The 27,814-nt window shown below is 39.7% G+C and overlaps 2 protein-coding genes across 3 annotated transcripts; one reads left to right on the forward strand and one right to left on the reverse strand.

Annotated features, from left to right (window-relative positions):
- Positions 1 to 1,988: 1,988 nt before the first annotated feature.
- LOC117478123 (epsin-2-like) lies at positions 1,989 to 13,685 on the reverse strand. Of its 2 annotated transcripts, XM_034125030.1 has the most exons (11): positions 13,633 to 13,685; positions 12,905 to 13,040; positions 12,691 to 12,798; positions 11,923 to 12,078; positions 10,495 to 10,623; positions 9,757 to 9,877; positions 9,467 to 9,642; positions 5,590 to 7,315; positions 5,282 to 5,425; positions 4,660 to 4,821; positions 1,989 to 4,130 (listed from the first exon to the last, which is right to left on the reverse strand). In XM_034125030.1, exons 3-11 carry the CDS (start codon positions 12,757 to 12,759, stop codon positions 3,568 to 3,570), a joined length of 3,246 nt encoding a protein of 1,081 aa, XP_033980921.1. In that variant the 5' UTR covers positions 12,760 to 12,798; positions 12,905 to 13,040; positions 13,633 to 13,685; the 3' UTR covers positions 1,989 to 3,567. The 2 variants fall into 2 exon arrangements, with proteins under 2 accessions (XP_033980921.1, XP_033980922.1); XM_034125031.1 differs by lacking the exon at positions 1,989 to 4,130 and having other exon boundaries at positions 4,612 to 4,864.
- Positions 13,686 to 14,491: 806 nt separating this feature from the next.
- Positions 14,492 to 24,859, forward strand: necap1 (NECAP endocytosis associated 1). Its single transcript, XM_034124276.1, has 8 exons — positions 14,492 to 14,596; positions 15,602 to 15,702; positions 20,806 to 20,910; positions 21,022 to 21,103; positions 21,427 to 21,535; positions 21,760 to 21,907; positions 22,232 to 22,325; positions 22,937 to 24,859. Exons 1-8 carry the CDS (start codon positions 14,502 to 14,504, stop codon positions 22,989 to 22,991), a joined length of 789 nt encoding a protein of 262 aa, XP_033980167.1. The 5' UTR covers positions 14,492 to 14,501; the 3' UTR covers positions 22,992 to 24,859.
- Positions 24,860 to 27,814: the final 2,955 nt, after the last annotated feature.

Genomic DNA, 27,814 nt, shown 5'->3' on the forward strand with positions numbered 1-27,814 from the left:
TTGGATCGAGATGAGTGTGATAGAAAGGGTTGTGGTTAGGGTCCGTGCTGCTCTATTAACTTCAACCCTTCTTAACACAAAAGAGTACAGCTGCTGGCTTTAGGCAATCCCATGACTTGAAAGGCGTTGGGAATCCCTGATTGGAAAATAAGTAAGCTGCAAGAGCAGCATGGAACATTTTGTTCAAACTTTCTAGGTTTTCACTTTTCAAGATGATTTGATCAAAACTAACAGTCTGAAGAGTCTGAAGCTGTATTTAGGCAAAGTTCTGATCAGTGAAGCCAATTTGGACTTGCATTAAACTTACACAACTCTATGACTTCACTTGTTGCAAGAAGTCAGATTGTATAGAAGTCTATTAAAAAATGACCCTACTTCTATATTGGTTGATTACCAAAGTAAGCATTTTACTTAATTGTTAGTAGTAAGTCCTCTTCACAACAACATGATGTTCATTTTGTAAATTATGTATGAGAATTTGTTGCTACCTAAAGTAATGGGCCTTTTAAATTAGCAACCATGGCCACATTCGCTCAACGTATTTTAACACACTTTTTGAATGATCTCTTGCAATAAATTCAATGTTTTTTTTCCCTTTACCTGTTTGTGGTGTTAAAACTAAGGTAAACCAGGTGAGAGAAAAAAAACATTTTGATTTAGAAAAGCAGTGACTATTTACAGCAACTATTTCAATGGAAGAACGTATCTGTTAAGATAATGCAATCTGACTTGCTTAAGGCAACACGAGGATTCATCTGACCATTATGTTCTAATGTAACACATGCTCACTAACTGTCAAAATCTCATTCTTGCATTTTCTGTTTTTAGACACTAAGCCCTCTCTGCATCATTGGGAGGCTGAGTCGGCTCAACAGCCAATCCTAATTTCTTCCTCTTCTCAACCAAATGTGTAGTGACCTTAACTGACTACACTCCATTCACACTATAAATGAACGGGGAGATGTAGTGAATGCAGACATAAACAAACAGCTTGAGTTGAATCTTTTACAGACCTTTTTTTTTACAGATGTCTTTGAGGACATCTAAAAATACTTTGCTTTGAGTAATAATTCCTTTTTCTTTCTTCCAAAAAGCCAAACTTGCCACATTTTCTCAAGAACACATGTTGCAAATTATAGACACATTTTTAAGTTAAAAATCATATTTTTCTATTTCCCTTTTCCAATCCAGTAGGATTGTTTTTTTTTTTTTTTTTTTAATGTTGTGGCTTAATTAATTAATTAAAAATATTTATAATCAAATGCTATGGATAGTATACAAATTACCTTAGCATCAAACAGTGGAAATGAGGCCTGCTTTCCACATGGAGTGACTGGAATAGGTTGTGTCCAAACATGATGTATAGCCCCCTTGTGGTGACAGTAGGCATGTTTTAAAGGTTGTAAGACAGAGTTGAACTCTAAGAAATTCACAACAAATAAGAAGCAATTTAGTGTAAAATGTAAGAAATAATGAGAAAAAAAAATATCTACAGAATACAAGTGAGTGCATAACTTATTGATCAATTTATTTCTCAAATGATCTGTATACTGTCACAGTTTACATCACAGTTTTACATTTAAATACAAAGCAAAATAAATTCATTTGATACAAAGTTAAATAACTGTAGTGTCTAGGACTAGCTCACCCTTATCTTTCTCTATACTATAACTAATTGAAGCTAAACTGTCTTGCAGTGTATTCTTCCACCAAAAAATGTCACACACACACACACACACACACACACACACACACACACACACACACACACACACACACACACACACACACACACCACACACACACACACACACACACACACACACACACACACACACACACACACACACACACACACACACACACACACACACACACACACACACACACACACACACACACACACACACACACACACACACACACACACACACACACACACACACACACACACACACACACACACACACACACACACACACACTGTATGCTCTTCAAATTCGGTTTTTATTCAGCCAATACTGCAACTTGTAATCATACAGTAATTTCATTTCTGTTACTTGAAAATGGTAGGAGGTACAGTGGGGAAATGTTCAAGTACACAATGAATCCAGAACGACTACAAAAATAAACAGGGAAAAGAAAGCCACCATTGGTTACCGAGTTGATTGATAATGCAGTGTTTGAAGACGATCACGCTTAAAATCAACACCTTCAGGTCAACCCGTGTGAAGATGACACTGTAATGGAGGTTAACCTGAACTTTGTTGGATGCCCATTGCTGCATCAATAAATAATTAAGTCATAAATCAATCATTAGATTAATAAATAGTTACGCATGATTGTAACACTCTAATATACAGTATATTTCAAGGTTTATCTGTGATTACTTGCACTATTTACAACAGAACAATATATACACACACACTGCGTGCATGCAGGTCACACACACGCCACCTTGTACAAACACATACACACTTAATGAGAGCCTAGAGGGACTTCTTTCCCACCTCAGTTCTGCCAATGTTTTACAGGTCAACCCTCACATCAACAGTTATTCTTCAGTATTTCCACATCAACAATTATTAGGTGCTCTCGTTTCTCAGACTAGTGCATGGAAAAGACTACGGCTGGCTGTTCCAATAAATTACATGAAAGGAAGTATGCAGTTTCATCCATATTTTGTGTGTGTTCTTATTTATACATTACATTTAAGTCATGGCTATCATTACCCTCATGTGTAGATTTCAGGGGTAGGCAAGTCGGCATTCACACACTGGGGGTGTTTTTGTTTAAGTGTTATTTTAAACTATTGTTTTTTGTCATAACTATTTTTACACAGAAGGCCGATATTACCCAAGAAAAAAGCAATGTCTTTTTTTTCGGATCCCTCACCCTATCCCTCAATATTTCTGAGCTTTTGCACCCAGAAAAATGGTAATCATCCAAACACATTGTGCAGTCCAGGTTGAGTTGCACCTATATTAATAACAACTATAACAGCAACACATCGGCTCGGTTGACTGAACCAAAAGTGTAAATTTGTTTTCTCCTATCACGGTAGCGCATACCTGATCCAGTCCTTTTGTTCTTACCTTTCATAATAAAAGCCCTAGAAAGTACTGTACAATATTAGCAGGCTAGTAATTCACATTTCAGCTATTGTCAATGTGTCAAACCCCCCAGTGTGTGGAGGCCTTAACGGAGGAGCTGTTGGGTTTATTTAAAGGTCACACAAGTGGTATGCATGTTTTAGAGTTGTATTCTTTTAACTACTGGTCTTTTTCCAAAAGTATACCAAAAGGGTTAATAATGTTTCCCTAATTCCAGGCTGCCTGATTTTTCACTCCTCCCGTCCCTGAAAGGAATGCTATATTTAAATCGGATAAGTATGACAAAAATCCTGATGGAAAATTCCCCACAGGAGGGTAATTGTAACTCATGGCAGCCTGTTACATGCATGGGAAAGCAATTGAAAATCCTTGAGCTATATTTTGGAAAATGGTTGCTACACTGATGCATTCAACGTCATTGAATACAGTGCTTGACAGGAAAGAGGTACATTTTTCAGAACAGGAATGGATTGTTGTTTTTGTGCACCGTCTCACCCGACCCACTGCCTGAGAGCAACTGTGGCTGGAAGGGGGCTCCCCCCCCTTCAGTGGATCCTCCCATGTTAGCATTGCCTGTTAGGTGATTCCCTCCAAAGACACTGGACTGACCCATTCCTGTTCCCAATAAGAGGGGGTCTGCCAATGGATTCCCCAGAGATCCAGACTGCACCACTCCTCTAAAGAGGGGGTTCATGTTAAGCCCCATGTGTGGACTCCCTCCCACAGAAGGTGATTTTACCATTCCAGTTCCTGAACACAGAGGAGCCACCTGAGCTGTTTGAAGCATATTTAAGCCAGGATGAGACACTCCCATGGTATGTGATGGTGGCCGAAATAAGAGAGTTTCCCTGGCAGGATAAGCGGCTCGAAAATTTGGAGTAGGTGCGACAAAGGACGGAGCAAAGGAGGGACCGAAGGGACTGCAGTATGGGGTTGATGTTTCAGGAAGGGACAGTCCAGCAACAGCCCCTGATCTGACCACAGGGCCAGATGTCATGCCCCTGGCTTTGAAAGCGCCTGTGAAATAAGTAGGAGTAATAGGAGGATGGAGGAATGGGGGGGAGGGATATATAGTTTGAAGTATTCCAGCAAAGAAATGCACCAGAGCAGAGAGAGGGGTGAGAAGAGTTAAATATCTGCTGGTTTGAATACACTAGTCTATATACTGTACTCCAAAAGGTCACAAATGCACACACACACACACACACACACACAACATTACAAATTATACAGTGACACCACAGGGTAGGGGGTTGGTTGGTCCAAAACACATTTTCATACAAACCTATTGATAAATATGTATTTGTCACTCATACTGTCCCCCACCCCTCTATCAGTCTCCCTCTCTGAACTGCAGCTGAAGAGTAGTGGAATACATTTGAAACATCACAGAGGAATTACGGATTTGTATCATCTCAGTGATTTTTCAGTCTTTGGGGTTGACCATGCATCCATTAGAATCAAACGCACCACAGATAATTCCACATGAAGCCTTCGTCAAAGATGTTGATTTTCACCCATTCTGAAGCATTTTTTCTGTCCTTACCGATGACTTGTGTTTGGGTGACGAGCGTGTTGACGAAGGGACTCTGGTTGGGTTTAGGGTTAGAAGAAAATAGATCGTCCAAGTCGACTAGCGACGCCCCCACAGAGCCCAGAAACGAAGCAGTCTTTCTATACGAGTTCTCTTCCAGCGCTGTTCGATTCCCTGCAATACAATAAAGGTCCAATTCTACTCTAAAAGGTGTTTTCTTTTGGGGACAGGTCAGGGAGGAAGAGAGAGCAAAGCGGGAAAGAGAAGTTAAATTGATTAAGGTTGTTAGCGAACTGCTGAAAGATGGAGAGATGGAAGGTGAAATGGAGGACAACAGTCACATGCAAATGACCATAAGGTGTACACAAGAAAAGCGTATTCACACATGAAGGTAAAAAAGTTAAGTTGTTAGAATCACCATTCTCAGTCAAGCACTAAGCCAGTTGGCATAGAATTTGCTCGATTGAAATCAAACATACATTTTAGCAGACTACGCAGCAGAAAGATTACGTTGATTTAATCAGAGGGGAGGGTTTTAATTGCTGAGTACAAAGAAACCAATGAGGTTTTAGTCTCATGAATAATGGAAGGGTCATAGGAATAAATGTTCTGCAGAGTGTAAAGACGGTTGTACCTGTCCCGTTAGATGCGTTGCTCGGTGCACCCCAAGGATCGCTTTTTTTAGAAGCTCCGTCTCCAAAGGGGTCACTAGATGCGGAGGAGTCCATGGGGGGAGCGGGTGATCCCCACGCATCATCTGTGCTTATTGTAGCTGCAGCTGAACAAAGAAATAGAGGAAAAAGCCAAGCATTTGAGTCTATTGGCTTTTTCATCCAATTGGAAATGGCCCAAATGTCATCATGTTAACTTGGAAAGCAACTTCAGTTATTTTACAAGTTGCATCTAGGGGTAATCTTTGAAATACATATTTGCTGTTCTCACCTGGGGCTCCCCAAGGGTCATCGTCCAGTTTGGATGCATCTCCAAATGCATAGGAATTCTCAATTGGTGAGGAGGCGCTTGCTCCGTCATCCCAGGGATCTCCGCCTTTTGTTTCCTTTGGAGCAGATGGCGCCCCCCATGGATCTGCCTTGCTGGAGGGTGGGGAGGTAGCAGGGGCTCCCCACGCATCTGCACTCTCTTTGGGCGAGCTCAATGGAGGGTCATTGAAGGGATCTGAGGCATCATCTTTTGATGGAGTGGATGGCACTCTGTATGAGTCCTCTTTAGGGGGTGTCGTTGGTGCACCGAAAGGGTCCTCTTTTGTTGGTTCGGATGGTGCAGAGAAAGGATCCTCTTTGGGTGGTGTTGTTGGAGAAGCAAAAGGATCCTCTTTCGTAGGCTTGGATGGTACCGAGAAAGGTACCTCTTTGGGTGGTGTTGTTGGAGAAGCAAATGGATCCTCTTTTGAAGGTTTGGACGGGGCATTGAAAGGATCCTCTTTGGGTGGTGTTGTTGCAGCAGCAAAGGGATCCGCTTTTGTTGGTCTGGATGGGGCATTGAAAGAAAACTCTTTGGGTGGTGTTGTTGGAGAAGCAAATGGATCCTCTTTTGAAGGTTTGGACGGGGCATTGAAAGGATCCTCTTTGGGTGGTGTTGTTGCAGCAGCAAAGGGATCCGCTTTTGTTGGTCTGGATGGGGCATTGAAAGAAAACTCTTTGGGTGGTGTTGTTGGAGAAGCAAAGGGATCATCTTTTGAAGGTTTGGATGGTGCAGAGAAAGGATCTTCTTTAGGTGATGTCGTGGAGGCAGTAAATGGGTCACCTTTAGATGATGCTGGTGCAGAAAATGGGTCTTCTTTAGGGGGTGTTGATGCTGGTGCAGTGAAAGGATCGTCCTTTGGAGCATTGAATTGATCATCTTTCAGAGCATTGAATGGATCCTCTTTCAGAGCATTGAATTGATCATCTTTCGGAGCATTAAATGGATCATCTTTCAGAGCATTGAATGGATCCTCTTTCAGAGCATTGAATTGATCATCTTTCGGAGCATTAAATGGATCCTCTTTCAGAGCATTGAATTGATCATCTTTCGGAGCATTAAATGGATCATCTTTCAGAGCATTAAATGGATCATCTTTCAGAGCATTAAATGGATCATCTTTCAGAGCATTGAATGGATCATCTTTCGGAGCAGTGAATGGATCATCTTTCAGAGCATTGAATGGATCATCTTTCAGAGCATTGAATGGATCATCTTTCGGAGCATTGAATGGATCATCTTTCGGAGCATTGAATGGATCAACCTTTGCACTGTTGAAGGGATCTACTTTTGGGGTATCTTTTGGAGCAGTAAATGGATCTCCCTTATCCTTGTTTGCATTGAAGGGGTCTGAACTATCTCTTGGTGCGTTGAACGGGTCATCATTCAACGCATTAAATGGATCTGGTTCATCTTTTGGAGCTACAAAAGGATCTTCTCCATTCTTTGGCGCATCAAATGAATCTTCATTGGTTTTTGGTGCTGAAAACTGATCTTCATCAGTTTTTGCCCCCCATGGATCTGTGACCTTTTTAGGTTCGTTGGAGGCTCCCCATGGGTCTGGTTCTACCTCCTCTTCCTTCTCCTCCTCTTTCTCCTCTGATTTCTCTCCTCCCCAAGTAGCTCCTTGAGCATCATTGCCTTTACCGGCATCCTCCCATTGCAGCTCATCTTCACTCATCTTGGCCTGGGATATAAAAATAGGAAAAATAAGAGAAGTAAACGTTAAACTATTACAAATAGCTTCATCAGTGGTATGTCTAAATAAATCCAATTGACAGAAAATATTGAACTTGTTTTTTTAAGAAGAGTAATTAACTGCAATGGGTATATGTTTGTAAAAAACGCTTTATTCTGATTTCAAATGCTCCATTGTTCAACTGATTCTTGCCTTCAAAAACTGTGTTATAGAATGTTGAGACCTTGTCAAAGGGATGTACATACAATGTTTTAGGATATGCTTTGTAGTAGGGCTGCACAATATTGGAAAAAACTGACATTGCGATTTTTTTCCCCCCTGCGATATATTTTGCAATATGAAAACATACAGGAATTGAAGAAAAGACTGTTTTTTTTTCCGCAAACCATCCTTTCTTGAACTTTAATGCTATACAATTGGTATTTTTGTAACTATATTTAACCGGATGAAGGATTTTAGTCACAGACTTCTGGATCTTAAGTTATCAGAGCAACAAGCTGAGCTAGCTCGGTTAGCAGCGCCAAACTGCCCTGGAGAAACACATGAAACTACTTTATTCAGTGTTTTTACCTTTAACCTGTTAAGCCCTGAGCCTGTTTTTCAGGTCTCAGGCTCGAAAATGACATTCCCAGAACAAATGACCATATCTTCCCTTCTAAAAGGGTTAAATTAATAATCTTTTTTCTCAAAGTAATGATAAACCTGTGAGTTGGATGTAGAAAAGTCAGAATCAATATAGATGTTTTTTATTTTAAAGAAAATTCAGATTTTACATAGTAAAAAACTGTAAATTATAGTGTCCGTCCAAAAATTATTTTTTACTTATAGTGAAAACCACCCTTGGATGATGGGTTAGTAGAGTAAAAGCTTTAGGAATCCAAAGTACAACATATAATAAGTACCCTGTATCAAGATTGATGCAAAACAAGTGACATTTGACCTTTTTAGAGAGATTTAGCAAAAATAAACCACTTCTGGGGTCATTTGGGTGGATTTTCCATATCTCTGGCCCCCCCTTGCTCGATTTTGATGGTTGACACCTCTTTCTGACCGTTAGAGCCAATAGAATTGAAGGGGGAGTCCCCCACACACACACGTTGTGAAGAGAAAAGGTGGGGGCTGCGCGCATGTAATTTTCAATCAGAGTGAACCTATCTCTAGCTTTGACATCTGGAAACGGAAAAGCAGTTTTAATGCTTATGGATTATCAGAAATCATTTCAAAGGGACACAGACACATTAGATTAACCTATGGATTAACTTCAGCAGCGTTTTTATCGTTTTAATGCCATTGAAGACCACTTTGGAGAGACTACAGAGCCAAGGTAAAAATGTTAGCATTTTTAGCTACCTAGCGTCACCTGTTTTGATGTCCGTTTTTGCTTATAACGTCGCAAATACGTATAATTCAGTGGTAATGTCGGTGTCAATAGATCCTGTGTCACCTCACGATGTGAAACGATGTGTTGGATGTGGTGAAAAGATAAATAATAAGGTTTTGTGAGTGATTTTCGGTGCAGTAAGGTGTTAGCATTTTTCGCTCTTTGCTAATTCAGAGGCTCAGTGTTAGCATTGTGGGTTTTCTTTTGAAAAAAAATAAAAAATGATCAGTTAGATGAGTTTCTTCCCGTTACATGGATATAAAACATTCATAGTTTTATTAAATGAACATGCCCTCAGACACTGTTTCCTGCAAGATGTTGCGGCAATGCCCCGGTACCGGGGTCTCTCGGGCTTAACAGGTTAATCACCGGGTCCGTTTGCTTTGGAGATTTGATTGTGATTGGTGGTTTGCTGTGCATGCAGAGCCTGCATGTCACTCACTCAAGTACTCCTTTTGTAGCAAGTAGCAAAATAATTGTAACATGACTTGTTTGAGTTAATTTGCCTACTTAATATCGCAAGTCCTAAAAAAAAAAAAAAAAGAAAAAAAAAAAAAAAAAAAAAAAGATTAAAGAAATCGCACGTCCACGCGATGTGAATATCGCGCATGCGCATATCGCGATTATCGTCACGACACGATATATCGTGCAGCCCTACTTTGTAGTATTGTTATACCTGACCGCATTATATTGCACTGGTGTAGTATTTAAGTGTGTGTACTTGCTGTACCAGAGTATTCTACTAGCTTAACGCTTACCCTCCTCTCCATGTCTTTCTTCTCAGCTTCCTGTTTAATACGCTCCTCTTTGCGAGCAGCAAAGGAAGCAGTCAAGTCAGCCACAGAGGGTATGTTGTCTAAAGATGGAAGCCCAGAGGTCCCGGCAACGTAGCATGGCTTGTAGTTGGGATCCTTGACTACGGCCACTGATGAGGCTGGTTGCAAGGGATGGAGAAAAGGTTGAATACAATTTGTGTTACATACACAAACAAAAAAAGATGATGATACTAAAACAGTAAAGCAGAGATACTCAAGACAAAAGGGCTCACCACCAGCACCCTTTGACGTCTTCTCCCTGGTCATGATGGCAAAGTCTCTCTCCTCCTTCAGTTTATCATCGTCCTCCATAAGAACAAGGACGACTTTGGCCTTCTCTCTCACATTACCTCCCTGAGACAGAGATGTTTACATTGGATTGAAATGTTGTTTCTGAGCTTTCATCAAAATCCTAATGATGCTTAAAAAACTACTTCCAAATTGTACACATTGCGTAAGCTTGAAAATATCAAGCATTGTCACTGTGGAAAGTTATTAAATCAAGAGATTCTTACATTTACACCAATCTAAGACTGAATCTGGTTTTATCTAATTGTGAAATTAGCCTAGAGGTTAAAAGGAAAATGATGATATGGGTATTTTAGTTTTAATAATACACAACCTTACCACCATTGCCAATATTATAGTCAGCAAAATAGGATTCCTTTATTATGGTCAATCGTTCAGAAGATTATAATTGGCTCAGCTTTTTACTCTGATAATTCAAGATCTGAATGTTTAGTGAGTAAAATCATTCATCCATGATAAATAAATAGTTTAAAATGACCAAGATCTAGAAAGTGTAGCGTAAAATGGCATGTGTAAAGGGGATACGCCTCAGTTCCAGTAGACCGAATGAAACAGACGGTAAATTTGATAGGATAATGTAAAATAATGTAAAATATATTCCTAGTCATTTTTATACATTTATTATACATGTTATTCTTTTAAATGGTTATCAAAAGTATTACCTGATCTTTGCCATCCTTTTCTATAAAGCGATACTCTGTGAGAGCTTTGACGATGTAGATGTTGTCTTTCATTTGCAGAAGCACGCGATCGTCCCCGGTCTTTAACAGGTACTCCAACAGTGTCAGGGACTTGTATAGAAATAGGCATGAGAAATGTATGAGAAAGAAATACATATAACTGAAACAGAAAAAGACAATCTCTATCGTTTATCTTGTTTTTTGTTTGAATTTAATGGGCTAAATAAAAAACATCAGGATAAACACTTTGCAAAAGCTTCAAAACACACAATGCTTTTAGCGGACTATAGTGTAACTGATGTGCCAATTAAAAAAAAAGGCACATAACTGGCAAAGTCACCATGGACTGCTATGTTATCCTGGTGATACCCGTAACTTAATAGCAGATATGCGGTGCAGTTGACGTCTTTACTAAAAAGCAGATACATAATTAATGTCATGTGAAGGAAGAGAGAGTGCTTCAACTAAATGCCAGTACATTTCAATTGAATAAAAACTGTGAAATACTGCTTTGGTAGTGAGCAATTCAATGTTTTTAATCTTATAAACCTTCGGGTATCCCTGAGCATGTAACGATCACTCTAGGGGGAATATCGTGCTTTCATTACATTTTCTATCATTTATTTAATCATTACCTAATCAATAGGTGTAGGGTACGAAATGCTAAGTAAAAGATGGACTATTATGTAAAACATTTGAAATGAAGATCATGATGGTAAAAGCCATTGTTTTGAAAAGAAGGCTTGTCCATTTGAAACACCAGAGAGGGAGCCACATTGTCTTTTACAAAAAAATAGGTGTTTGGCAAAATGTCCTGTATCTACAAAAGTACTTAAATCTTAAAGGGGCCTTATTTTGCTCATTTTCAGGTTTTATAATTGTATTGCGCTGAACTTTGAATCACGGAGTAGCAAGTTCGAGTCCCACTGCAGTCAGCATGTCGTTGTGTCCCTGGGCAAGACACTTCACCCCAAATTGCTCCTGTGGGGATTATCCACAGTACTGAATGTATGTAAGTCGCTTTGGATAAAAGCGTCTAACAAGTGACATGTAATGTAATGTAATGTAATGTATTTTGTGCCTCTACTGTTACATGTTTACATGCTTTAATGTTCAAAAAGTGCTTTATTTTTTAACCGCTTAGAGATGTCCTGCCCCTTCACGTACAATCGTGGTGCTATGAGTGTTATGTATCGATTTCACTATATTACAGAAGTATACAAATGACTACAATTGAGGCGTTTCAGGCAGGGGGGGGGGGGGGGGAGTGTGTTGGAGAGAAGGAAAAGGAAAACCTCCCAAAGAGCCTGAAAGGGCCCCCTTATAGCTGACATAACATCCATAATGACTGTTTGAATGGCACTTTTACCACAGTCTTGTTACATAATCCATGTTTGTGTGTATTGATACCTTGTGGATGTGTCTCCAGTTCTTGTCGTCTTTCAGACGCCTCCAGAGCATCGTCATGATCTCGTTGCAGGCTACCACATTGTAGGTCAGATCAGAGAGGTCTGCCATCTGAGTGCTGGATGGGCCCCATGGGTCATTAGAAGTCGCCTCTCTCACCTGCAGAGGAAGTGAAGCAAGACATGTCAGTGTTAAGGGAACCCAAGGTGGCTGCATTCCAAAGGTCAGATGCCAGCTTGTGCCAAAGGGCTCACAGTTACAAACAGTGACCCCAATTAAAAATGTAGCAAGTCATCCTTGCCAAAATCAAATTTCATCATGCCAACAAAAATGATAAGGAGTCTGTTCTGCCAAGTTCTTTCCAGATCATGTTTCATCGGATAAGCATTTTTGCCATAAACATCCACATCTCAATGTTTCCTTCAAATGTCAAATCAACTGATGTTTCTGTTTTGTGATATTAAAACATGGCATCTTGTGCTAATAGTATACAGATTTAAAGTGTCCATTATCAGATATATGTCATGCCACTTTTACTGCGTAGTGATATATTAAAAGCGAAAAACGTTAAAAAATTAAGCGTCTTTGAGCACTAGGAAAAGCGCTATAAAAATCCAATGTATTATTAATATTATTATTATTATTATTATTAAAACATCCTTTTGTATAAATGCTTCCCAAACTAGAGTTAAGAATACAATAGGAAAGCATTGTATTTCCTGGCTAAGGCCAAATTGAGTTTTTTACCCCTTTCAAATAGAGTTGATTTACCTTGACCTCAGCCTCAGAGTAGTTCTGGACCAGGTTCTTCAGCTGTCGGCGGAGCATGGAGGACGTCATGGTGTGTGTAGGGTTGGTGGGGAATCAAACCACCGCAATCTGTTTCAGAGAAAACTTGTAAACAATATTGCATGCTTACAAAGAAGAATGATCCCCAATTATATACACGTTTAAACATAATCTCGAACAAATAAAACTCCAATACCTTTGTAAAGTCTGTGCTGTCCAAGATGTATTTTTAAACGTTTTGAGTGCTAGGTCAGAGAGCGTTCATCCTGCTGCTCTCTCTTCCCCCTGACTGCATTGACTTGTCTCAGGATTCCAGAAACCAGATCCTACAGCTGCAGGGAGGAACCAGTCAACATAAAAAAGAGCTGAGGCACGGGTTGGCACTGAGTGACAAAAGCCAGCATGCGATAATGAATGTGTGACTGCAAAGCTACACTATAGGTGTGCTTACACCTGCTCTATATGACAGCTCGTGACAGTTTGTCATTATCACTGCGACAAACACAGATTCTCATCAAGGTTAGCTATCTGGCTAAGCTACAAGCTAGTTAGCTGCCAGCCTCCTGTGGCTAGGTGAAGAAAATATACGCTGAAACCTCATTTGAAGTGCACATTGATGATCAATCTGAGTCATGTTAACTGTAAGTCGAAATGCTTAGTAGTAACGTGTCTCTGAGGATCCACGGTCCGTGTTTTCAGGACCTCGGAGAGCGACTGAAGACGGCCAGCAGCCGTCAATATGGCTAATGGTTAACCCTGTTGTCAAGCCAGCTGGAATCAGCGTACATACCAGACATTAGCCAACAAATGAAGGGTTGTATTTCGAGAAACCAGCGCTAATATGAGTTCAAAATAACACGCACTCGCCGCGTGTTATTTCGTTTATTAAATGTGCGTATTTGCAGAAAAAATGAAAGGACTAACCCTGAGCAGATCTTCAGGAATCTTCCAGGAGACTACACGACGACGGTTTCCGCTTCCGCAGTCCCAGTACCTGCAAGTCCACGCCCCCTCACGATATATATATTTTATATATAAAATAATAATACATATATTTTATTTTAAATACAAAATCATACAGTAGCTCCTTGTTTTTCTATTCTAGAATTTCATTTGAGCAGAACGTTAATTATGTTGCTATTTATTAAAAAGGAAGAGAATGTTGCGAATAAATACATTTATAAATAAATAAATATATACACGTTTACTGTAGTTAATATATAGATGCATTAATTAAAGTTTAATTAAACAGGACACAATTATATAAACATATAAAAGATAAGTGTTGAACAAAAATTTCCAAATACATAAAACATATTTTTTTATTTATATTCTTAATTTGTAGTATGACTTGATTCATTTGTTCTGTATTTATTTATGCATTCATGTTATGCATGTATGCATCTAATTGCAATATGTATTTATTTAAATGTAAGTAATCTTTGTTTATTTAATTGATTTGGGTTTTTCAGTACAAGATGTATTTCCGTATTTACGAATATATTTCAATATTTGTTTTAGCATTTGTTTATTTTTATTGATAAACATGTCATTATTCGTCCTACTTCAATTTAAAGCAGCTTCATGAGATAAGGTACCCTAACAATTAATAACATCTCTGATGCGGTTGTGGTACCACACACACACACACACACACACACACACACACACACACACACACACACACACACACACACACACACACACACACACACACACACACACACACACACGCACACACCGAATAAATGAGTCACAACCACAACTCCCACATCAATAACAGTTGAATCAAGATGGCGGCCGAGGGCGAGTACGAGTCGATCCTGTGCGTAAAACCCGATGTCAACGTTTATCGCATCCCGCCGCGAGCCTCAAACCGCGCATACAGGTACAGAGGAACCTGCCGGTGGTTAACGGTGCTGTGGAATGTGCTTTAACGGGTTTTGGTGTCGCTCGGTGCCGGTGCGGGTATTTCACTTTCACTGCTCGATGCCAGAACATGCTTCACATCACGTAGAGGGGGCTTTATGTTGTGACTGTGGAAGGCAGAAATGAAATGGGTCGCCTGTTGTAAATATGTATAGTATATGAATCGTTGGCCGGTTGTGTGTGTCGCTTTGTTGTCAATAGCGGCTGAGCTGTCAGAGTTGTGACGGGGGGGGTTGTCATTCTGCCGGGTCGATACGGGCCATTTGCCAGGACTGTCCCGCTCTTGTGTGACAGCTTGGACGTCCTCTCTCCACAGTGACGCTATTGAACTGAAACAAAACGGTTTGCACTGTCTTCTGTGTGGATAGTTTTTGATTGAGGTTGGGAATACAGAGTTAGACTTTATGTTTGCACGTGAGACAGTGAGTAAACATTGTCTGGGTGTGCTGCATGCAGGGAATGATAACATTTTGAGCGACCGTCAATGTCCAAACCACTATTAATGTATTATGAAATGTAGTTTAAATTGGAGGCTTAAGGCTCACGACACGATTGTACTGTAGGAATGATATAAAATAAAGAAAAAAGGTAAACAAAATATGTTTTGAAATTCTGCTTTTTTGTGTAGACTACTGTATACATTGTCTTGTTCTCTAAAAATCCTTACAATAAGTTACATATTGAATACGTTTACGCTTTTATATCTGTAGGCATTCGTAAAATTAAACAAATCTTTCTTCAGCTCAAAACTTGCATTCACAACTCTATTATATGTGTATAAAATGCCTTTTGACACACGACAGAATCACAGATTATGAGTATTGTCAAATTTGTTCAATCCGTTAAAAAGACCCAATTTACTCTTTGTAAAACAGATAGTTGTTAGTTTATATATAAATGTTTTCCTCTTAATATTCAATTTTGTATGCGTAACATTACAGTCTAACACCATGATTGTCCACAGGGCAGCTGACTGGAAGCTGGATTCTCCAGACTGGTCTGGTAGAATGAGGATCACAGCCAAGGGCCAAATGGCGATTGTCAAACTGGAGGACAAAGTTTCAGGTATGATCCTAATATCATACTCCCATATGTAAGACTTAATTACGTTAAAGCATCACATCTCAAACTGTACGTTAACATTTTCAGAATCCCTGTGATATATTTGCTACAGCCAGGGGCGTAATTTCCACTGGAGACAGGGGGGACATGTCCCTAGGCCTGTCACGATAATTAATTTTGTTGGACGATACATTTTCCCGGAAATTATTGCGATAAACGATAATATTGTCGGCACCGTTGTAAGACCATTTTAGACCACTGACATAACGATAATATATAATAATAATTCAAGTACATCCTTTCAAACAGAACTTTTTTATTGAACCTTCAACATTGCAAATGAAATGTGAAATAATATTCAAATATATAAATTATATATAAACAAATAAATTATAAAAGATTAATTAAATCACACACAATCAAAACAATAAATTAAATAGACTGGAAAACAGAGCTCTCTCTCTCTCTCTCTCTCTCTATATATAGATATGATATATAGATATAGATTAGATAGATATATATAGATATATAGATATATATATATATATATGATATATATATATATATATATATATATATATATATATATATATATATATATATATATATATATATATATATATATAAATAAATAAATAAATAAATATGAGAACACATTGTCTCACAAGCAAAATAAACCTCAACAGGCCATATCCAAATCTGTATAAATCAAAGATTTCGAGCAAGGAACACCAACATGTTTGCATTGTAGGGCAGATGCATCTTTGATTGCAAAAGGTGGGGGCTCTCCATCTCCATCTCCAGCTGCCGTGTTTGCTCCCAGCTGGGAAAACGGAATGGGGTGGTTGTGTTTCAGGTGCAGTTTAAGGTTGGTCGTATTGCTAGCTTTTGTTGCTACCTTTTTTAAACAAATGTGACACACCACCCAGCTCATTCATGTCCGTAGGTTCACCTCGTTGATTTGGCTTAAATCCAAAATATTCCCACACCGGAGATGGAGTTAGGTTTTGCAACCAATTCCATTTCAAATTCCCCTCGAGTAAGTCACACGTTGTCTCCTGCTTGTCTCTATATTATTCATTTGGCTGCTACACTGCTGCATGCTGAGTTTCCTGACCTGGCTGTGTGTGAGCCCCGCCCCTCACAGCGCGCCGGGCCGGCAGACACAGCTCGCCTGGCTAAAATGCTGGTCACATCCTTATGTAAACAAACACGCATGTAAACGGCAATTTATCGAGGTCAGAGAAGTTATCGAGTTCATTTTTATTTATCGTACGATAAGTCAATTAATTGCTTATCGTGACAGGCCTACATGTCCCCCCCACTTTTCAAAATCCTGTTTGTGTCCCCCACGCTTTTCAAATGTGTTTAATTTAAAAAAAAATTACGCAAGAGGTCATTGCCACGGAGGATTACACAGCCTCTGTGTGTGTGTGTTGGACGCGCGCATGTTACCTTGGTTGGTTATTGGCTAATGGTTACACAAGCCAAAAAATCATTATGACATCTTAAGATGGCCAAAATCTGATCAGCTCATTTTCAGACAGGTTTTTATATAAATGGATCAGGACAAAAAGTGAGCAAATCTTTTTTCCTGAAACTTTCAGAATCTCTTTACACAGAGGGGACACATGTTTATGTATAAAAGACATGAACAAGTGGATTTTGCATAATAGGTGATCTTTAGTGAGGTAAAGGAGTGATTAGATAGTTACCTTAGTCTAAGTTATCTCAGTGGGTCTCAAACGGTTTGTTCACCATTTATGTAAACACATATTTCCAATGCACACCTTTATCTATTCAATATAGTTGTAAAAAATAAGGTAAGAAATCATTCCAATGTGTACTTTAGCAGTGGTTCTCAAACTTTTTTCAATAATGTACCCCCTTTGAATTTTTTTTTTAAAATTCAGCCAAGTACCCCCTGATCAGCGCAAAAACAATTTGTTAGGGAATAATGCCTATATAACAGCGACGTGCAGCCAGGGGAGGCAGGGGAGGCAGAGCCTCACCTGTCATACTCCGATGTAACGGAAAAACAACTAAAGAAAAACGAAATAGTAATAATAATAAAATGTCTCCACTGATCTGTGTTGTAAGTGTGATTTATGTATGATTCCAATCGCTTTTTATAGTCAAAATCAGCAAATTTGCCGAGCTCCGTTACGGGAGCGATGAGAAGTGAGGCAGGGACGTGCTCTGCCTCTCGTAAGCCCACAGTAACTTGCTGGAGCACGGGCACTAATTTAGCGCGGGCACTTATTTTGTGAGCGCGCTCAAGCCAGTTACTGTGGGGTGAGGTGAGGCACAGATGAGCTCTGCCTCACCTCAGAATGCGTCACCCCACAGAAACTGGCTGGAAAGCGGGCACTAAGCACATGCCTGTTACCATCTCACTGTAGGTCACCAATGTAATGTTTGTAGATCCCTTTATTACATTTATCCTCGCCATCCATAGTCTCTAAATAACTTATTTCACGTATATATGATATTTAGGCTCGCTGGTCTCATCATACAACGGCAATGAAAAAAGCACCAGGGGAGGCAGCCATAACCTCTGCCGCACTGAAGGGGGCGCACGTGAGCCCACAGGTTCTTGTTGCTACTGTAATTCTACACAGAGACGGTAGACGCAAACAACAAACTAGACTTTTGAAACTACAGGAAGATAAGGAGGACTTTTACAAAAAAGTAATAGATTGTTGTCCAGAAGGATAGCATGGACTTCATCTTCAAGTCAAGGTAAGACCACATTTCTAATGAAAATGGGATCTTACTAAGAAAGAACAATCCAATATTTAGATTTTGGGTATCCTTTTGTTGAACGGTCTGTTTAAAATGAATCGAAGCATCAGACTAAAAAAAGCTTTTGAAAATAACCGAATATTTCGATTAAGGTCAAAATATAATATTTGTAAATCTGACTCAGTGAGTCAGTGTCTCACCAGCCATGAACCTCACCGCACGTCACTGCTATATAAAGAGGTACATTACAGTGCTGCATCATCAGTGTCTGATTTATTAAAACAACAACATTGTAACTGAGAAACACTTAAATGCTACATTTCAAATGTTTACAATCCATCACTAAATTCATGGAAAACGAATTTTAACATCATGCAATAACACTAAGACGACATTAATTGCATTGAACTGATCTTTTTAATAAGTTGTACTTACAATTTAGTGAGAAACATGGGCTTGTGCTTCACTGAGGATCATGAGGCAACTGCAGTTATTACACTTAGCGTTTTGAAATATGTGTAACTCTGTTAATATAAAACCCACACTGCTCAAACTTCGTTACTTTTCCTAAAATTTGTATATTTATTTATTTATTTTGGGGCGTGGGGAATGAAGAGAAAAAAATATATGAGCATTTCATGAGCATGGGATTTTGACCCCACATATAAACATATGCATAATGCTGCGCTATACATGAGAGTAACACATGCGTCACTTCCGGGCAAAAAGTACGGCTCCGCCCACTTTTGGGGGAAAGCAAAGCTGTCATTTGAATGGCGGTCAATACAGATTCTGAAGTTTTTGCCAATCCGATCAGAAATGTAAGAAAACCGTGGATTTATGGATCTTCAAAGAGCCCGATTACAATGGCCAGACACGCAAACAATTACATTAAATCATTGGAAATCGAAGATCGGGCTCGATATATGGTTAAATATAGCAGTAGGCGATCACTTTACGGCCCCGCCCACTTTTGGGGGAAACCAACGCTGTCATTTGAATGGCGATCAAGCCTGAAGCCACAGAGCTCTTCTTCTTTTATTGTCCTTTTTTCTTAGAGGAAGTACAGAAACACTGAAATCTGGATTTGTTTTAATGTTTGAGGTGCAATAAACGACACAGCAGCTTTTTGGCATGATAAAACAATTATTTTCCGCCTCGCTCATGAGAGTAACAGCCGGTGAAAATGTGTGGGTGCAACACAATAAAACTGAAAATAAATAGTGCAAGTAAACACAAAATGAAAAATAGTGAAATAGTGCAATAAGAGTATACAAGTGACTAAAGGTCCTTCATGGATGGCAGCTCCGTCCTGGTGATGTGCTGTGCAGTTTTCACCACCCTCTGTAAAGCCTTATGATTGAGGGCGGTGCAGCTGCCGTACCAGGCCGTGATGCAGCCAGTCAGGATACTCTCTATTGTGCACCTGTAGAAGTTGCAGAGTATCCTGGAGTCCAGTTGAACCTCCTCAGACTGCGGAGGAAGAAGAGCCGCTGTCGAGGTTTTTTGGTGATGGTGGTGGTGTGATGAGTCCATGTCAGGTCCTCAGTGATGTGGACACCAAGGAACCTGAAGCTGTTGACTCTCTCCACCGTAGTCCCATTGATGGCGATGGGGGCGTGTCCCTCTCCCTGCTGCTTCTTGTAATCCACAATCAGCTCCTTGGTTTTGCTGACGTTGAGATGGAGGTTGTTATCCTGGCACCAAGATGTCAGGTTTTTCGACCTCCTCTCTGTACGCCGTCTCGCCGCCGTCAGTGATCAGGCCGATGACGGTCGTGTCATCAGCAAACTTCACGATGGTGTTGGAGCTGTGTGTGGCCACGCAGTCGTGAGTGAACAGGGAGTAGAGGAGAGGGCTGAGCAGGCAGCCTTGAGGGGCTCCGGTGTTGAGGATCAGGGTGGAGGATGTGATGTTTCCCACCCGCACTGCCTGGGGTCTGCCTGTCAGGAAGTTCAGGATCCAGTCACAGAGGTTGATGACCAGCTTGAAGGGCTTGTGCCCCTGGTGTTGAAAGCTGAACTGTAATCAATGAACAGCATTCTCACATATGTGACTTTTTGGTAACATAAGATAAGATAAAGAGAGGAGAGAGGAGGGAGTTAGGAGTTTATCAAATAAACAAGTTTAAATTATTTGTTATTGTTTGTGATCATATTCTAAGGATTTCTTTTGATTATTGATTCAAATCGAGAACGTTTTTCATTCGTTTGTGTCCCCCCCATTTCTCAAACCAAAGTTACACCCTTGGCTACAGCTCTTATTCAACCAGGCTAAACACTTCAGAAATCACTTTGATAAAAGCATGGATGGCTCACTAATTTGTATGCTTATTTTGTCTTTCCCCCAAATGTCCTGCAGGGGAGCTGTTTGCCCAGGCACCAATTACTGAGTACCCCGGTGTTTCAGTGGAAACGGTCAGCGACTCCAGCCGATATTTTGTTCTGCGCATACAGGATGACAGCGGTGAGGATGTGCATTTTATAAAAAAATATCCTTTTTAAGAATGTAGAATTGAAGAACGTTACATTGACTCTTTTTCAGGTGAGTATCTGTAATATCACTTCCTGTCCACAGGGCGCAGTGCTTTCATAGGAGTTGGCTTCGAGGACCGAGGGGACGCTTTTGATTTCAACGTGTCTTTGCAGGACCATTTCAAGTAAGCAGTGACTGGGTGGTTTGAGTCTGGTTAAAAGCAAGTACATTCACAGTAATCAATACATATGCGACTGAACATCAGACATGCCGACGACCATTAGTTTTCCTTCTAAATAATTAACAACTTGTTTTACATTTCCTGCTGTCCTACAACCCTCTGCAGCACAAGCAGTCAAGGCCAAAACAAAATGCTGTCTCTTAGATATACAGTACTGCACTGTATACTGTACTGTCTGTGTTTTTTTTGGGAAACTGCTGAGATGCGTTGTTTGTTTGTGTATATGTGCTGATGGTTTGTATCTTTGTGTCTCTGCCACCCTGCAGATGGGTGAAACAGGAGAATGAAATCAGTAAAAATGCCCATCTAGTGGATTCAGGACCAAAACTGGACTTGGGCTTTAAAGAGGGGCAGACCATCACACTCAACATAGGGGTAAGAACATCAATATATCCATCTTTTATTATATATTTTCAAAATGAAATGACTGTTGGCAGGTGTAGAAAGTTATGGTCACTATTTCAATTTAGTTGCCTATTTTTTATTAAGCAGCCCATAATAATCCAAAAGTTAAAGTATTTAAGTTTCACGTAATGTAAATAAACTGGTGGTTGAAAGCGTTAACATTCCTATAAATCTTTTTCGTTCTTTGTCTTTAGCAAGGTAGAAAGAAGGATAAGCCCCGCCCCCTAAGCTCTGGTGGATTTGGACTCCTCCCACCACCACCTGGAGGAAAGATAGTCCCGCCTCCTCTGTCAGGCCCATCCAATCAGAACATCGTGCCCCAGACAGGAGACACGGCGACAGGTAGATGGCACGTTCAATCAAACTAAAGCTACACATAAATATTATCACTTTATATGAATTAGTATCTGTGACGATCACCAACACGTGTATTTAATTAGGGCAAATGGAGCAACTTCTTCACAGTGTGTTGGAAATGGTGTTTTTTTTTTAATTAATTATGTTTGTGCAGCTTTAACATACAGGAGTGACCTAATTTTTTAATCACTATGTGAATGAGTCATACTCTTAGAGCTTCAGGACGCAGGAAAATAAGAAGAAATGTGTGTCAAGTGTGTACTGTAAGTGTGTAAGCAGCCTTTAATAAGCTCTGTGTGTCTCCGTCAGCCTGCTTGTTGGAGCTGGACAGCAGTAACTCTAACACAGTGGTCCAGTCAAACGCTAGTTCTGATCTCTGGGGAGATTTCTCTGCTCCTGCAAGGTAGACAACGTATTTTTGTAATATTCACTATGTGTGCAAAAAGTATGTGGGCATAACATTTCAACCATATGACTCGGGGAAGTCTTTACAAAGTGGTTTGTTCCTTTCAACCCCAAAGGCATGAGTGATGTTTGGCCTGGTTCAGTCACACTTTCAATATCATCTATTAATATCACAGCATAGGTCATTTCACCTTCATCACAGTGATGGTTAACACCACTTTACAATAATTGTTCCTAAAATTCTATTAATAATTGGTTTAAAATATTCTTACTTTATCACGTTTGATTTAAATCTATTTGTGTCTCATGAAACTAAATTGTTTTGCAAATGAAAGCTTTAAGGTGCCTGAAAACTATAATTACAATACTTACACAAATATTTTAATGTTAACAGGTGCTGATTTCACTCAGCACAATACAAAGCACTTTATAAGTCACATACATTTGTACTTGTACTAGAATATACAACAGCTCTGTACAGGCCAGACAAGTTCTTCCATAACAAAGAGTTACTGTATATACAGGGTAATGTAAAACCACTGAAATTGTCCTTTAATAAGTAATATGCCATTATCTGAATAAAACTAACATCAGTGTATGTGTTCCCAGCTCTGTTCCACCTTCATCACGACCAGAGAATGCCGGAAACTGGATGCAGTTTTGAGTCGTCACGTCGGTTGTGATTTCCATCCCATCTGTCGCTTCCTGTGCATCACACTGAGAGTAACTCCCCACACTGATCCCAAAGCAGAGACGCAAAACTCCACAGAGCTGTAGAAACAACGTAAATAATTTTTCAAATATTATTCACAGGAAATGAAGCATTAACATGTTTAAAGCCATTACATAATGAGCCATTTTCCCCAAAAATATTGAAGGGCTATGTGTGGCGTCCTGAGTAGCAGGTGTTCCTATTTTCTGTGTCTGCATCGCCTCCCCAGCAGATGGCTCTCTGAGCAGAGCTTTATCTTGGATCTGGAATATTTTGTCACTGCAAAGGCTTCCTCTGAAGAGAAGGAACCAGGGCTTTCTGAAACCTGCTGTGAATACTGTACAAAAAGATGTAAAGCTCAGTTTAAGTGCATGCTACTTTAACAGTGTCTTGTCTAAAATTGGCCATTTGACCTTTGTGTATTATAATTTCCAAATGAAATTACAAGTCTATAGAGAGAACAGTTTAAGGGTCATTTCCCCCCCCAAGTTTGCAATAGCTCTTCATTAGGATTTTTGGAACAGGGAATACAGTATATTACTCATTCCGATCCTCACACTGAATTGTGATTCAGTATGGTCTTGATAAGTCTCAGAATATCTGTATTTCAAACAACGAAGTCTAATATGTGGTTTCTTTACACAATGCTAATGCTAGTTGATTTTGGGTGCAACTGAAAACATGGTTAGCTTTGTGGCATAGGAAAATGAGGATTTCCAATAAATGCAGATGCAACCCGCTGCTTAAATCAGCTTTATTATGCCTTCTGCCAGTATTTATCACCACAGGATCTAGGAAATATCACTATTTACTGTGTCAGTAAAATGTCTGTGCCTGCTGAAAGTTGGACAACATACTAATATCAGATGTAGAAAACACACAGGATAGATTCACATTCCTGTCTGTGGTTTATGTTTACAATGTGAAATCATTTTTGTGCTTACTACTGGTTGGCTTATTTTGTTGCAAATAAGTAGCCAAATCCAGACATGTATTATTACTTTATTTTTGCTTCATTTTAAAAATGTATTAAATAAGCTAAGAATGGAACATATTTTGCAGATTTAGCAATTTGCTGCAAATAGCTGGCAGTAAATTAAAACTACTAAAATACTTAGAGGCCTTCTTAACCACAATGTATTTGTTCCCCTCATCCCAATTAATGCGTCCATTTACAAAATCCACTTGAATTGAATAAAGGAGGCAGAGCAGGAAACTATGACTAGTTATCAGAAAGTCCTATTTAGACTGAAAGATTCCATTGGGCCCATTTCTGAAATCTTAAAAATATTTGATGGGATAATTGTTGAGTAAATCTCATCTTCACTATTTGCATTTCCCCTTTTTAACAACTACCACTCTTCAAAAAGAAAACAGAGTAAGAGGAGGTTTAAGATTGTTCCAGTAATGGTGGAAAGGAAGTGTGTTCTCGATCTGCTAATTCATGTTTATCAAATGACCATGAGGCTTTTCCTAAAAAGGGAACATGTTTAGAGAATGTTGCAGCTGGAACAGCCTTGTTCATGACCTTACCAGCCTGTCCTCCTCCAAAAAACGACCAAATAGGTCGATTGTTCAGCAGCTTATTACGACCTATAGTCACGTTTTAAAGTTTAGCACCTCTACTGGTCGTGTAAGAAACAACAATTTGCGGCATATGGGCTGATGCTCCCATTGATTGCAAACGCTCCGGAGGGTCGTATATTCACAAATAACCCTCTCTGGAAAATCCTAAATTGTAGAATATAGGGATGCTCCGAGCGCCAATTCTGGAGTGGATCGCCGGAATCAGTGTCGACCGATACCTATATCCGATCGGGTGGGTGGGGGCTATGGGGATCTTTGTTTAAAATGTTTAAAACTCAGTTAATGGGGCTCATTTTTATATTGCTTCAGTTTATAATCGTAACGGATCGAAAAGTTCAGATTTTTTCAATACAACACAAACACAAACAACAACCAACATAATTATTACATTCAAATGAAGTACATTATTCAAGTTTACATTAACTTTGGATAATAACACGGGAGAAATGAGCGGAAGCGCTCTCTTTTCCTCTCTCCCTCTCTCTCTCTCTCCCTCTCTCTCTCTCCCTCTCCCTCTCTCTCCTGACAGCCTGTCAGTATCTCATGCAGCTCACTGATCCAGTAATGAGTGACCCGACAGTGAAGAATAAACATATTTATAACTAGTTTAGCTTGTTCCAGAGGTAGATAAAATAGCTAAGTGTGTTAGGTCTAACTTTTAGTGTGTGTTTTGTTCCGCTCACCGGTCCGTCACAGCGGGCGGAGCTGCAGGATTTCTGCTTCACACACGTTGCATAGCGCTATTTTATTGTCTTTTTCGGACACTTTAAATACTGCCAGACTGGTGAAGCCATTTTGGCGAGCTTGTTTTGCCGTGCACAGAGAAAAGTGTCATGTATTTTACGTCATTGGCATATATCTCCTGAACTTCCCCACTCAATCTATCAAGACCCGAGCAGTTCTATTAGAAGTCCAAGGTAAGGCACGGGCCGGCGCATATCGCTCAAAGGAATCCCTCGCCATATGAACTTTGACCCTTAGAAAGTAAAAGTGAAGAGGCACAACGTGTCAGCTCCCTTTAGAATAGGTCTGAGAAACAGGTATGAAAAGAAAAGCAAGAAACAGAGGAAGAGAGGCACAACGTGTCTACGTACATGCACTCTCCTAAAATATTAAACGAGAAAGGGGTGAAGAAATACAAAGAAAGAAACTGAAATGAAAAGGCACCACATTGCGTAAATGCTTCCCCTTAGAATAGGGTGGAAATTATGAAAAGGGGACAGGGGACACCAGTGAAGAGGGACAACAGTGAAGAGGCACAACGTGTCTAACCTTGACGTAATTGCACTCCCCAAAGAGAAAGAAAGTAAATAGTATACGCAGAGAGGCACAACGTGTCTACGTACATGCACTCTCCTAAACTAGTTCAAGGGAGAAGGCTCTCCTGATAGGCCTTTATAGAGAGCACCGATCGATCGGCCGAGAGTGAATATCGGTCGATAACGATCGGCAGCCGATCGATCGGAGCATCCCTAGTAGAATAGTTTGGCCATTAAAATGCTTTTTGATTTGATTTCTAGCGAGAAGTGTATATTGTACTTTCAAAATCTACGTCCAGTGGATGTGTAGGATCTATAGTTTGATAGATATTACGAAGATGATTTGAGGTCTTGCCAGGAGAACGTGTACTACGTCTTTCCCCTGTTCATTTCTATTGACGGCAGCGTCCATGTAAAGTTGGCGTCAACCCTCACGGGGTGAAAACAGTATTTCCGGTCTCGAAGTTTTCATAATAAAACCGGAAGTATTCCCCTCACTGTCAAATGATTTCACAGTGATATCTGCATTACTCATCCACTAAAAAACATCAGTTTATCCTTGTTAATTACACAATATTGATTGGTTTAAATTGTGTAATGCTTTTGTGTTTTTAACCTTCGATTCGGAGAAACAAATAGTTTTTTCTGAGTTTAGGATGGCCGAAGACACTACACTACCCATAATCCTCAGCTATCGTTTGGGACTACAACGTCCGCTTTGCTTGACAAACCCCGGGATTAGTCCTCAAGCTCTGTGATTGGATGTTGGTCAAACAGCTCTTTGAAATGGAATGAAACCACGGCAGACTATCTAAAACTGGACTCGAATCTACATATTGTAGTTCTACACATTAATATCTGATTTGTAAAACATCATAGACAGAAAGGTATATCTGTCATTTAATGGTAAACTATTGAAATTATGATTCCATAGATGTGTCTCCCATCACCCAAAACCCCTGACTATTCTCTCAACTCAGTATTTACATTCTTTAATTCAAAGAAAATCAGTAATATCTTTAAACACTTTAAAAAGTCCTTTTCTATCAGCTGTGCACCGTTATGGTGTAAATATAGCCTATCTACTATCTATTGCTGATATATTTATGATCCACGTCACATATTCAGTTTCGGCGGCATTTCTTCCAGTTTGTCCAAAGGTCTTCTCATCAGGGCTCTACAAATATAGAACTACGGCAGATATGTAATATTTAATGCAGCCGAACCGTGTATTACAATGCCGTTATGTGATGACTTTCAAAGAGAAAAGCAAGCACACTCGGAATAAAGTATTATTTTCTTTTTTTAAATGTTTTCGGATTTCACATCGCATAAACACCATATCCCAACGTGCATTGCGGCTAAAACATCCAATCACCAAGCTTCAACGATAGCTGAGGATTATGGGTAGTTTGGTTGACGCTAACTTTACATGGACGCTGTCGTCAATAGAAATGAATAGGGGAAAGACGTAGTATACACGTTCTCCTGGCGAGACCTCAAATAATCTTCGTAATATCTATTAAACTATAGATCCTACACATCCACTGGACGTGGATTCTAAAGGTACAATATACACTTCTCACTAGAAATCTAATCAAAAAGCATTTTAATGGCCAAACTATCCTACAATTTAGGATTTTCCAGAGAGGGTTATTTGTGAATATACGACCCACGGGAGCACTAGAGGTCGAAAACTTTAAAACGTGATTATAGGTCGTAATAAGCGCTTGAACAATCGACCTATTTGGTCGTAATAAGCGCTTGAACAATCGACCTATTTGGTCGTATGAGTTGGAGGACTTGTTGGACCTTCAGTATGAAATACTGAATATTTAATGCAAGTTTGAATAAATCATTAAAGTAAAAACAGTTATATTGGCAGACACTGCTCAAAACAAGGTTTAGTCTTGGACAATCGGACGATTA

The sequence above is a fragment of the Trematomus bernacchii genome, unplaced genomic scaffold (genome assembly GCF_902827165.1).
Source record: "Trematomus bernacchii unplaced genomic scaffold, fTreBer1.1, whole genome shotgun sequence".
Taxonomy (NCBI): domain Eukaryota; kingdom Metazoa; phylum Chordata; class Actinopteri; order Perciformes; family Nototheniidae; genus Trematomus; species Trematomus bernacchii.